Consider the following 13,599-nt stretch of genomic DNA (forward strand, 5'->3'; position numbering starts at 1 on the left):
GCGACGAATCCTGTCTGGGTTGAGCGCGGTCATAGGATCTTCTCTGCTTGTTCGAACGGCTGCTTGATTAAAGGCGCCCCCAACATCCTTCTGCGGTCTGAACATCTGCTCACTTTTTTCAGTATTTTATAGTTCGAATTTTGAATAATATCATAGATGGGCAAATGTTATTGCCTGTATATTAATTAATACATTGATATACTGGTTATTAATGTGGCACACAGCTCAAAATAAATACTTTGCATCTGAAATAAAGGGTGTCGATATTATCCACACACTGGAGCTCACTGCAGCGACTTCAGAAGGATGAAAGCATAATCAGCCCCGCCAGCACTGGAACGTGTAACCTGCAGTTCATGCTCCATTCTCTGCTATTCTCTCCCCTCTCTTGAAGACCAGGCATGAAGGGATCACACCCCCATATTTCTAAAATGCAGTGTTTTGTTGAGCTGCGACCCATGCCTTTAAAGGCACCAGAACTCTCTACCCAGGTTTACCTCCCCGAACGAGGCAACAGAGATGTCTTTCATGCGATCAGCAATGCGGTGACATTGATTAATAAGGTTTGTCCACTATACCGGAAATGCATTGAAGGCTCGTGCTTTTTTTTAATTTATTGCGATTTTATATAGAGCAAACATTACCTGAAGGCGTCAGAGCGCTGTATTACGTTGACCCCAAACACACTTGTCATGTCATCAGTATTATTAATATGAATTCTCCTACTGTATCCCTCACCCCTCGATTGGATGGAGCATTCCAAGCCTCCAACTGGCAGCGCCTCGGCCACGCGAGCCGCCGCTCTCCGTTTAGGTGTGTAATTAGCTGTAGACAGGGGGATGAGCAAGAGCCACACGCAGCAAATTCCCTGCAGCGCCTCGATGCGTGTAGGGCTCACATCCATCCACACACCGAGGCGAGACTTCCGAAAGCGGAGCGGGCAGTTACATGCCACAGAGCCCCGGCGAGCAGCGACTCGGATGAGGCGTGCCCATCTCTGAGGGAATGGGTAAATCATTGTTCTTTTGATTTTACTAGAACAAGTTTTCTGATGTTAAATGGATGCTCGGGCGAGCATTGTGGCAACAACTTTAAAGACCGCAGTATAGAATTGCGATGCGGTTTTGATACTCCACTTTCTTGAACGGGGTCGACTTTGAGTGTTTTTAAAATGTGTTTTTTCTAGACATGGCAATGGTAAACCTCAAGAAACAAAGCCTCGCGAGGACAGAGGGCCTCTGCTCCGTGCCCCCCTCCCTGAAACCGACGCGTCACGGCTTGCCGATATTCTCATGGTGTGGGAGGGGGCTGCGCAACTCCAGCCCCCAGTAACCCAGGAGCGGTGCGGGATGATATCGGGAGGGCATCCCCCCACACACGAGAAAGGCAGGCTGATGCTCCACGGCCTCCAGGAGCGGGGGGGGGGGCGGGGCATCAGAGTCTTTCTAAAAGCAAGTCTCCCTCCCCAGGCCGGAAGCCCGACTTGAGCCCAGGCAGTACCTTCCCCCTGCTAGCGGGCTCTGAGCCAGCCGCCCTCGAGGAGCTCCGGGCGTGGACAGCTCCCAATGCAGGCCCCATTTCCCGCAGGCTGGAGAGCTTCATGGGGGAAAGCGATGGCGAAGAGGGTCGGACCCCGGCCTCAGGGACCGGCTCTAGCCAGCCACCCGAGGGGCCTGCTCCAGCCCGCAGTCTTCCCGACAAGAAGCAGAGCACAGAACAAGAACAGGTTACTGCACAGCGGAGCCCCCGGCCGGCCTCCCGCAGCTACAGGTGGCTGTGGTCCAGGCCGAGATGGTGGTGCTGCTCAATGAGACTACAAGTACAGCCCCCCCCCTCTCTTTGAAAGCACCCGCACTCACCGGCTGTCTTCTGGCGGGCGGGGCAAACCTCCTCACACGGGAGCCTTGCTCCCTGCAGCACTCCTCCGGCGGTCGCTTTGGGGCCACGGGCGGGGTTCCTCTCCTCCTGGCCTCTCCTAGATGCAGCAGGGCTCCCTCGCATCACGGGAGCCCTGCAAACCGGCCGCCAGGCTTCTTCTTTCTTCCCCCCAGGCTGCGGGGGCGGGCACTTCCGGCCAACCACTTCCGGGTCGCTGCGGGCAGCGCAGCGGCCCTTCTCCTTAGGCAGGCAGGCAGGCGGGGGCTGATTTTATCGGGCAAATGCCGGGTGGGCACCGGCTCTTTAAAGATAACTATCAATCGAGGTGGGCACTCGATCGGCCCACAAGTCCGCCACAAAACGGTCCAGATGCCGGGTGGGCGAGGGGGGGCGTGGCCGAATGACGAAAATAAACCCAGGGGGCGGGAAAGGGAAGAGGAGAGACGCAGAAGTGCCGGCAATGCCGGAACAGACTCGGGGGCGTTCCCGGCGTCGCGTGACGTCGGCAAAAGCCAAAGAATCTCGGGAACGCCCCCGTGTCTGGTCCGGCATTGACGGACAGGCCCCTAGTCCAATGGCTAGGCTCCATTTATGGAGCTAGCCAATGAAACAGAGGGAGGGACTAAGAGTACACACTAAGAAACATAAGATTTCTCTGGAGGCGGAGCCTAACGGCTCCGTTCCCCAGCGAAACCTAAAAAGAGGACTCAGCATTACAGTGGCCATCTTCCTTTTTGGATAGCCCTTTGCAATAGCATTGTGAGCTTCAGCCAACAGTTCCTGTTTTTGCCGCTGTGAACTGGTAGGGAGCGTTTCGGTAAGCTATTTTTTAATTGATACTTTATCCTTATAAAAAAAAAATTGAAAATGGAAGAAAATAACTACAAGGGCAAGCCTAATGCTAATTTAAAAAAAATGATGTTCATCCTTTATTGAACCTCTACCCTCAGTGAAGATACTTTAAAAAGATTTTTTGAGAAGGAATCCAAATCTACCCCTAAAGAGGCGATGCAGGCCGTTTTCACTAAAATAAAAAAGGAGTCACCCTCTGAGGAAGATTTTTTCTATTTTTCTGAGGAAGAGGCCTCTTTAGTTAGGACTGGAGGTAAGGCAACAAAAAAGCTAAACAACTCACGAGTGAAGACCACTTATTGGACAGCCTGAATGCTGCAAACGACCATGAACAATCCTTGGGTAGCCTGAGCACAGCAAAAGATTGAGGTGTCTATAACGGCACAATTAGCAAGAGCGACCATATTAGCCATTGATATAGGTGGTCCCCGAAGAGCGAATAGAATCAGTGGCCTTCATGACACAAGAGATCGCAGTTTTGATACTCATATAGTATGGAAATAGGCGGATGAATTTGTCTTCGATCTCCTGGAGCTGTTGCATAATGATTTCCTTGATGAGGCCACACCAATTTTAGAGCCCTGCTCCCACTTTTTGCATCCCACTTAGGTGAGTACGTTATATTCTGCTTCCTCCCTTACCCCTGCAGACATTAAAAATGTGAACTATATCACTAATCTGAAATGCCAATTCTTTCACAGTCTGTGCACTTGCAATTTCAGTCAAATGCTGAATTTCCACGTATCGGTCAAAATACTATCCGTCATATTCATGAAAATCGGCATTTGCGATTCTGAAATAGCGAAAAATAGCGAATCGCTATTCAGAAATCGCAAATCCGAATTCATGAAGAATTGCGATAAAAAAAAGCGATTCGCACGCGATCGCAAAATCCGATAGCGATCCGATCGAAATTGCGATTAATCGCAGATTAATCGCAATTTCGGCCTACCCGCGGCTGGACTGCGATCTCGCAAATAGCGATATCGCTATTAGCGATATTGCTATTTGCGAGATCGCAAACTCGCGAGATCGGGAAAATGGGAAGTCGCATTTCGAGCCCAGTGATGACATCACAACCAGGAAGCTGCTGGTTCCCAGCACCATTTTGCACATTGAGGCAGAGAGACAGGGAGCACATAGAAGAGCTGCTGCACATCTTGGCTACTAGAGTGATCCACAGAGCCACAACCCATACCATGGCTGAGGAAGCTGCACCAGGGACCAGCAGCTCGTCTGGGAGAAAGCGAAAGCTCAAATTCTCCGAGCAGGAGCTGGAGCACCTTATCGAGGGAGTCGTGGCTAACCACGACCAACTGTTCGGTGCCAATTCCAGGAGGGTCCCAGAAATGGAGAAGAGGCGCATTTGGCAGGGGATAGCCTCTGCAGTAAACTCAGTGGGAGTGGCGGCAAGGTCCCTGGAAGAACTTAAAAAGCGGTGGTACGACCTCCGAGGCCGTGCCAAGGAGAAGGTGGCAGCGCGCCTTGGGGAGTCCTCGGGCACAGGAGGAGGAGGTCCGACGGTACCACCGAACACCGCCCTGGAGGACCAGGTTGAAAACACCCTGGAGAGGGAGGCCTGTGTGGGTTTCACTGCACTGGACTCATCCGGACCCACACAAGACACCCAAGGTAAGTGGCATGCGACTGCGACCCTGCCCCCTATGGATGTCCATGACCAAATAGGCTCCCCCAATGTCCCATAGGCATGTAATTGTTGCACATCAAGGATTGTCCTGAAGCATTGTGGGAGATGTAGTCTGGCCACAATGTAGTAGTACCACAATGCAGCCAGTCAGGTCCCAATGCACACAAAGCCACTGCCATTCAGGGAATGTCACCCAGCATGCATGTAGCAACTGCACGTCTGCCAGATGCATACAACTAATGGTCCTCCACTTACCCCCACAGGTGGCGATACCAGTGACAGTGACAGGCTGGTGATCGACGACAGCGTCCTGGAGGTGCCAACACCTACCCAGGCACCAGCCCCTTCCGCTGCAACTGTACCACCAGCAACTACCACCAGCAGCGTCCCACCTGCAACTGCTGCAGCGCCCTCATCCGCTGCCATGGCAGGCCCCATTGTGCTCCCTGCCACCGCTGCTCCTCCAAGAGCTGCAGCCAGGTCAGTCACTCCTGTGGCCCCTCAAGCGACTGCAACAGCCACACCAGCAGGCACACCCCCTGCGACGAGCACACCTGCAACACCGGTGGCCTTACCCCCAGCAGCTGGCGCCTCAACATCCGGGGCTGCGCCACTGTCCACTCAGCCCCCAGCCTCACAATCAGGCCAGCAGGGCAGGCGTGGCAGGTCACGCCAGCGCTCCGCAGCTGCTACCAGGCGGGCCAATGGTGATGGACAGGCGCGGCTCAGCATCGAGCGACGGATGCTGCACATACACCAGCGCCAGGCACGGCAGCAGGGGGCAATTCACCTCCAACTATACAACATTGGCCGCAACGTGGCATGTGTTGCTACCCACATTGAAGGCATGAGGGCCGACCTGGCCGGTGTGGGTGATGGAATGGCCCGCATTGCTGCAGCCGTGGAGGCCAACACCCGTGCCATGAATAGAATGTACGGTGGCCAACGCCGGCACCACCGCCAACTGTTGACCCAGCTTGGCACCTACAGCAGGGCAAGCTATGTGTCGGCAAATGCCACATCCCTATTGGCGCGGCGCTGTCTGACACAGCAGCACACTGTCATCCAGTGCAGTGTGGACATGACGAGGGTGCTGGAGACCCTCACCACGGCTGTCGTGGCTCTTCACCCTCCACCGATTCCATTTGTTGTGGGGGGTGATGATGCGAGTGAGGGGGCGTCCAGCCTGAGCTCACAATCAGCCTCACAGGCCCCACTACCCACCCGCAGCACCAGGACCCCCCCATTGCCTGACGCCCCGGAGGAGGAAGGCCCTCAGAGGCGTTGTGGAGGGACACGCTCTAGGCACACCTAGAGAACTGTAATCACCACTGGCACAGGCTGAGGTCAAGCCTGGCAAGCACAGCAGTATGGCGTAATACTGTTTGTGGGACTAATTTGGCACAGACCCTTAGATTTACTTTTGTGAATAGAACACGTACTTTTATTTTGAACTTTGGCACAGACCCTTATATTTACTTTTGTGAATAGAACACGTACTTTTATTTTGAACTTTGGCACAGACCCTTATATTTACTTTTGTGAATAGAACACGTACTTTTATTTTGAACTTTGGCACAGACCCTTATATTTCATTTTGTGAATTGAACACGTGCTTTTATTTTGAACTTTGGCACAGACCCTTATATTTCATTTTGTGAATTGAACACGTACTTTTATTTTGAACTTTGGCACAGACCCTCATATATCATTTTGTGCATTTAACAAATACATTTATTTTCATACACACATTAGCGTTGTGTCATCATTACATTTTGCATGCATTGTTGATTAGTGGGGTGATGGCAGTGGTTGTACTAGAAACTGTTCACTGTGATGTGGTTGCGACGTCTGTGCCCTTCTGCTGGGGTCTCCCCTTGTGCATGGCGCGCATGTGCAGGTGGCCGGTTGTCCCCCTCAGATTCACTGCCAGAGATGTCAACAGGTATCCAGCGCTTGGTTGCAATGTTATGTAGTATTGCGCAGACAGCCACTATGCGGCAGCACTTTGCAGGACTGTAATACATGGCCCCACCTGTCTTGTGCAGTATGCGGAACCTGCTCTTGAGCAGGCCAAATGTCCTTTCTATGCAATTCCTTGTCCGTATGTGAGCAATATTGTAGCGCCGTTGCTGGGGTGTAGCAGGGTTGAGGTATGGGGTCAGGAGGTATTCACGGAGGGCGTAGCCACTGTCACCTGAATGAGAGGAGCAGATGGTGATTGCCTGTGCTGCACTGTTACATCTTTGCAATGTGACATTTCAATCAAAGTGTACTTACCAAGTAGGTGTCCTTCCCCAAACTCTCCCCTGGCCAGCCGTATGTGGAGTCCGCTGTGCCGGAAGATGAAGGAGTCATGGGTACTCCCTGGGTACCGTGAGACGATGTCAGTGATGTATGTCTTGGCATTGCAGACCATCTGGATGTTGAGGGAGTGGTAGCACTTTCTATTGCGGAACATATACTCCATGCCAGCTGGTGGGCAGATGGCGACGTGGGTACAGTCTATACATCCGAGCACATGTGGAAAATGGGCTACATTGTAGAATTGTAGCTTTGTCATGTCCAATTCCTGTTGGCTGGCGGGGAATTTGATGTGACGGTGTAGCTGGGTGAGCATGGCGTCAACAAAACTGTTGAGGCAGCGTGACATGGTGGGCTGGGATATTCCCCCAGCAGCCGCTACTACCCCCTGGAAGCTTCCGGAGGCCAGGAGGTGCAGGCTACACAATACCTGCACATGTGTAGGCACCGCATTGGTATGGTTTGTTGGGTGCTGCATCAGGGGGTCAAGGTCTTGTATTAGCTGCATTATCATTTCCCCATTCAGCCTGTATTTAGCATATATCTGCTCTCTGGTTTGGCCCAGCAAGGTGACCCGCTGGCGGAATATCCTGGCCTGGATCCTGCGTCTCCTCCGTGCTAATCGCTGTAGCCTGCGACGCCTCACCACCATGTACATTCCTGGCATTGTGGGACTCCTAATGCTGCTGCTGCTGATGGTCCTTATGTGTGATTGGTCAGGCCAGTACCTGTTGGTGATAGGACAACGGTTTTTTGAAAAAAAATTTCAATGGCTTTCATGGTTACCACCTGCTTTGAGTTGTCCTTATTTTGCGCCGTGCAAATAGCGATTTTTGGGTTTTTCGCTAATTGCGATTTTTCTTGAATGCCGATAGCGATTTATTTTGCGAATTCGCTATTATTTTCGCAGATTCCGTGGTGTGTCGCTATTTCCGAATCGCTAATGCTCTGCGGCAGGGATTCTGCGATTATATTAGCGAATTCGCTAATATGTGTTTGCGAATTCGCTATTTTCTTGTTGAATGCCGATTACGGAAATTGCGCCCGCATTTGCGTTTTCGCAGCGATTGCGGGCGCAATTTCACTTCATGAATCAGGCTGTAAATCCACTGAATCATTGTTTTAACTTTTTGCCTTCCTGTCATTTATTGTATTATTTGTTTTTTTCAGACATTCATCGTCCTAAACAAAGGCAAAGCAATCTTCAGGTTTACAGCAACACCAGCTTGCTACCTTTTGGGTCCTTTCAATCCAATCAGAAGAGGAGCCATTAAAGTCCTAATACATTCATATCCTTTGCAAGATGGTTCATGGGTAAAATGTGTCTTTTTATTAAGGTGTATTTGTTGTGTTAGAGTAGAGAAAATGTATTCTCTTTTCAAAGACTGTTTTTGTTGCATTGCACTTAAGTACTCTGTTCCAGCAAATTACCACCTTAAATCAACACGGAGCAGCAATTCCTGTGCCTCAGATCCCTTAAGTTATTGCCAGCCCTTTTTCCAGGTAGAAAACACCTTGGGCAATGGCAGGGAGATTCAAAAGATCATACTCACATAAATGTGCCTGTAATGTTGCAATCAAGCGACCATTTAGACTTCCCTTTGGTTGTCTAGGCAAAGGAGACTGATGTAGGTGGCCCCAAACTGGTCGGTAACGTCCGAAATTACCGATTTTCGGTCGTTACCGACTGGTATTGGGCATTTGGGAAGTAGGTGGCCTACATTGCAAATTCAGTAATTTACCGATTCGGTATTTTAAGGAATCAGTAAATTACTGATTCCTTACAATACCGAATTGGTAAATTACCGAATTTGCAATGTAGGGAGCACTCAAATGAGAGCTTTTCCCATTTTAGGATTCGTTATTTACCACCAACTATAAGTTGGTGGCAAATAAGGAATACTTTTGAAAATGCAAATCTGTGCATTTTCAACTGTGCCATGTGGCAGACATACGTGCCCTTAGGGCATGTATGTGTGCCACATCTGCACACAAGCACGACTCAGGGGTGCAACAGGGTGTCAAAGTGGCACCTTGAATGTTTCCCATTTTACCGAATCGTTATTTACCGATTCGGTAATTGCCATTCATTCCTATGGGCCTCCAGGCCCATAGATACATTTTCGGTAAAAATGACCGAATTGGTAAGATTTGGTATTTACCGATTCGGTAATTGCCATTCATTCCTATGGGCCTCCAGGCCCATAGGAATGAATGGCAATTTCCGAATCAGTAAATACCGATTCGGTAAATACCGAATCTTACTGATTCGGTAATTTTTACAGAAAATGTATCTGCATCCCATTTACCTATACTTAAATACCGATCGTTAACATTTGGTATTTAAGAATAGGTAAATTGGGATTACCTACATCTGGCCCTGAGTAATTAATCAGTGCTGTCCCCCCAAGAGGCAGCGCGGTCAGTACCACAGCTGTATTCCAGCTTTTTACTGACATGCCATGCTGCAACCTGTTTCACCAAGCATTACTTTCTCCATTCTTTTTTTTTGATAATCAATTTTATTGAGTTTTCAAAATAACCAAACAAAAAGCACCATTTAGAAATATATCGTATAGAATCAGACCAAAATAAACACATTCCACATCGATACTCTTCATTCTTATTTGAGAAGTGAACCTCCTTTTGGCACATATGTTCGGCAGCTTCTTTAGCCTTAAAAATTAACACAAATGTATCTGCTAGACCCAGCTCCTCTTCTGATTGTTGTTATGAGAGTTTTTCTAGATGAGGAGTCTTTCGGGAGGAGTATTCATTGGGAGAACATGGAGTAAACGCATGTCCTATCTTCCAGAACATGTTCATTGCCACACCCACAGCAACTCTACTGACAGTGGGTTAATTATTTAATAATGTTGTTTAATTATTCAGTGGAATTAGTTGTATTTTTTTGTCCTGACCTATATTGAGACATCCATGGCTGGCACCATCTCTCATGATATGGGCAAATTGCTACAAAAGAATTATCTTATTTGTTCTGTTGTAGAAGGTATTTCTCCTATGTCTGTGTTATTGTCTCTGTGCCTTTGAATGAATATGCGTGTATAAGTGTCCATATGTGCCTCTCTGTGCGTATTTTTTTCATTGTAACTGTTTACATTAGCATACATTACATCATACTTTGATGTATATCGAAGGCCTTTGAGATACAACATTGCGTTTTTTTAGCTTCTCTCTCAATATCTAAGATGAATTTTCATTATAGACATATGTTTTATTTGAAATGCTTCTCCAGTTCTTGTCTAGCATGGAAATGTTTATTTTGGTAACATGTGTACAGTATGGGGTACACACACAAATATGCCATTACTCCTTATAATTGAAGACCTGTGATTCGACAGTGACTTTCACTTACCAACCTCCTTTCTCCTCAAATTATGGTTGTCACATGGCCAATATTTTATCAGTCTAATGAGTATTTCACTTCCATTCACATTGCATTGAAGCTCGGTAGCCACACTGCTTACTTTTTTTTTTGTGTGTTCCAAAATGTTTTATTGATTTTTAGCATAGTACAAAAACGAAGGAGCTCTCCAAACACCCATTGATAATACGAGTTTTTGTCAGATGCTCAAGAATATGCATAAGAAGGCATCTACATTGTTAGTTGGTAAACATCAAAGTATGGTTAATCATAGTAGCAAATAACCTAATAACAGTATAGCCAACCTGTATGATCTGTTATGCTAACAGGAAAGGGCAGGGTTATCAGCATTCAGCCTTCTATAAAGGAGAGTCTGGTTAGTATTCTCAAGACACCGTTCCTGACTTGGAGGTAAATAAAAGGAAAAGCATACATCGGTGTTCGAGGGTAGTGAGATATACAGAGAGAGTAGTGTAGAGTAGGAAAGAGAGTAGGAGAGGGGGAGCCAAGAGTAACTCTCGCCTTCTGCATGCACCGCTTATACCCTCTTATAATACTTATACCATCTAAAATAATAGTATTTACTGTAGCGCATTTGTGAGAAAACGTTATATGGTAGAATTGCGAGTTATAGTTAATGTAGTTTGGCTACCAAGTTTAATACACTGTGCATGGAGGTGTGCAAGATAACATAATTTGAAGAAGTTGTGTACATTATAAGTTACATCTATCGTCTCAGTATAACTTTAGAACTTATACTTTTTGTATAGTTTAAGTTTGGTTTGATTCTAAAGAATAAATAAAGATATAGTAATTTACAAGTGGTACATAAATTATAAATGTAAACTATAACTAGGATTTTAGAATTTGGAATGTTTGTATAGTTTAGGTTTGGTTTGCATAGAAAGAATAACTGAGGGGTTCCTAACTTTAAGAAATGTTAAACCTTTGGTTTTTTAATTGAATTTTAATACTTTTTAGTGTAATACATTTGTATTTCATAGCGTTCAGTGTTGTGACGTTGAGTAAAGTATCATTAAACAGAGTGGAGGACATTGTTGTACCCTCTAGTGTCATAGAGTGTAGAGTGGAATAGAGGGGAGTGTGGTACAGTCCAATGGCATTCAGTGGAATTGCATACGGTGTAGTGGCATAGAGTTTCGCAGTTGAATAGTGCCTGTGGAGTGTTGTAGAGCTGAATGAGGTACAGTGAAGTTGGTACAGTGCAGTAACGTACAGGGAAATACCCTAGAGTGAAGTGGCATAGAATGGAGTGGCGTAGGGTGGAGTAGCATAGAGTGGAGTGGCATTGAGTAGAGTGAGGTAAAGTCTAGTGGTGTACAGTGGAATAGCGTACAGTGGAGTTGTAAACACTGGAATGGTGTAAAGTAGAACAGGATACTGTGGAGTGGCGTAGAGTGTAATAGCACTGAGTGAGGTGGCGTACACTGGAGTTGTGTACAGTGGAGTGATGTAGAGTTGACTGGCATTGAGAGGAGTTGCATAGAGTGGAGTGACATAGTGGTGTGGTGTACAGTGGAATAGCATAATGTGGAGTGGCATAGACTGGAGTGGCATAGAGTGAAATAGTGTAGAGTGGAGTGGCACACAGTAGAGTTGCGTCAAGTGAAATAACATGGAGTCAAGTGGGGTAGAGTGGAGTGTTGCTCATTGAAGTTGCGAAGACTGGAGTGGGGTAGAGTGGAATAGCTTAGAGTGATGTTTGTATAATGGAGTGGGGTAAAGTGTACTTGTGAACAGTGTAATAGCGTGGAGTTTAGTAGCAAAAAGTGGAGGGCCATAGAGTGGAGTGTTGTGCACTGGAATAAAGTATAGTGGAGTGGTAAACACTGCAGTGGTATCAAGTAGAGTGGCGTACATTGTTGTATAGTTTTTGGAAATGGGGGTCTCTAGTTGACAGGTTGTTACCCTGTCAGGTAAAGGGGGTACACTACTAAAATAATCCCTGCTCACCCACTTGGTAGCTTGGCACGAGCAATCAGGCTTATCTCAGAAGCAGTGTTTAAAGCATTTTCACAGAACCAACAGTAATACAGTGAAAATACTTCAAAAGGACACCACACCAGGGTCAGAAAAATATCCAATATTTTAATTGTGCAAAACAAGACCAAAACGATAAAAATCCACCATGCACTTCTTAGGAATCTCAATAATCAAAAATAGACTTAAAGTACAGTTTCTTAAAGTCTATAGCTCTGTCTGGGGCTATCACAATGCTGTGAACAACAAATCCAAACAATTCTGACTGACTGCTGTGTCGTAGGCCAGCTACAGCTTTGGGAAGACCCGTAAAAGAGTAGCTTTAGAAATGCAGAGTGTCAGCGACCTTTCATTGAGCTCTAAAGAGCTGGCGTCCGCAGGTGTCTGTTCTGGAGGTCGGTTCAGGAGTCCTCGGGCCCTTACAGACACGCGGTTGAAGTGGGGAGCGCCGGCGTTGGTAGGCATTGGGGCTGTGGTGGGTAGTGAAGAGGTGCAGTGTGCGGTGCTCTCAGCTCGCTACCTCAAGCCTTTGGAGAAACTCAAACAAAGAAGATGTGGAAAGTTCAGTCCAGTCCTTTCCCTGCCCAAGACAGAAGCAGCCACTGCAGGCCAACACAGAAAAGCACACAGCAAAGTGGTAGTTCCTCCTCACATCTTCTCCAGCTCTTCTTCTTGGTCGGTTTCTGCATTCAAGAGTTCTGAGGTTCTGGGACTCAATATTTATACCACATTTCCCTTTGTTCTCTTGTGGCAGACAGTCTTTGTGCTTACTCCAAACCAGTTCTTCCTCTCTGGACCAGCGTCCTGGAAAAAGGTGGAGAAAGCATTATGTAAGGCAGACCAGGTCTATTTAGCCCAGCCCTGACTCATCTAGGAAAGGCAGGACACACCTCAAACCCCCCCTCCCAGTGGCTGTCTACAGTGAATGCACATCCCCAGCCCCTGGAACTTCAAACCCAGACAGTCAGTCCGCAACCCAGCAGAGGCACACAGGATGGTTAAGCAACAAAAGGGCTACTTTCTAAAAGTGCCATTTTCAAACACATAATTTTAAAACCATCTTTACTAAAAGATGTGTTATTAAATTATGAGTTCAGAGATCCCAAACTTCATTTCTCTATCTTGTCCCAATGGGAATTTATACTTATAAGATGTTACAAATGTTCTCCCATTGTATCCTAAGGGGCAGATAGCCTTTCAATACTGAAAAACGAAATACACTGTATTTCACTATCAGGACATGTCACACACACCAGTACATGTCCTACCTTTCACATACACTGCACCCTGCCCATGGGGGTACCTTGGGCCTACCTGAGGAGTGCCTTACATGTAAGAAAAGAGAAGGTTTGGGACCTGGCAAGTGGGTGTCTTTACCAGGTCTACACGGCAGTCACAACTGCACGCAGAAAGTACTGTGGCAGGTCTGAGAACCCTTTGAAGGGCTGCTTGTTTGGGTGGCACACCTAGTGCTGCAGGCGCACTAACAGCATTTGATTTACAGGCTTTGGACCCACACAGTTCACTGTGC

The 13,599-nt window shown here is 47.3% G+C and overlaps 1 protein-coding gene across 1 annotated transcript in view; it reads left to right on the forward strand.

The window, feature by feature from the left end:
• SCN4A (sodium voltage-gated channel alpha subunit 4) overlaps positions 1-13,599 on the forward strand; it is a 1,232,571-nt gene that overhangs the window by 502,064 nt on the left and 716,908 nt on the right. Inside the window, exon 3 of the mRNA XM_086923780.1 lies at positions 7,853-7,970. Within this exon, the coding sequence (XP_086779906.1) occupies positions 7,853-7,970 (118 nt within the window). The remainder of the gene's footprint in view (positions 1-7,852; positions 7,971-13,599) is intronic.

This window comes from Lissotriton vulgaris, chromosome 5 (assembly GCF_964263255.1).
Source record: "Lissotriton vulgaris chromosome 5, aLisVul1.2, whole genome shotgun sequence".
Classification (NCBI taxonomy): Eukaryota; Metazoa; Chordata; class Amphibia; order Caudata; family Salamandridae; genus Lissotriton; species Lissotriton vulgaris.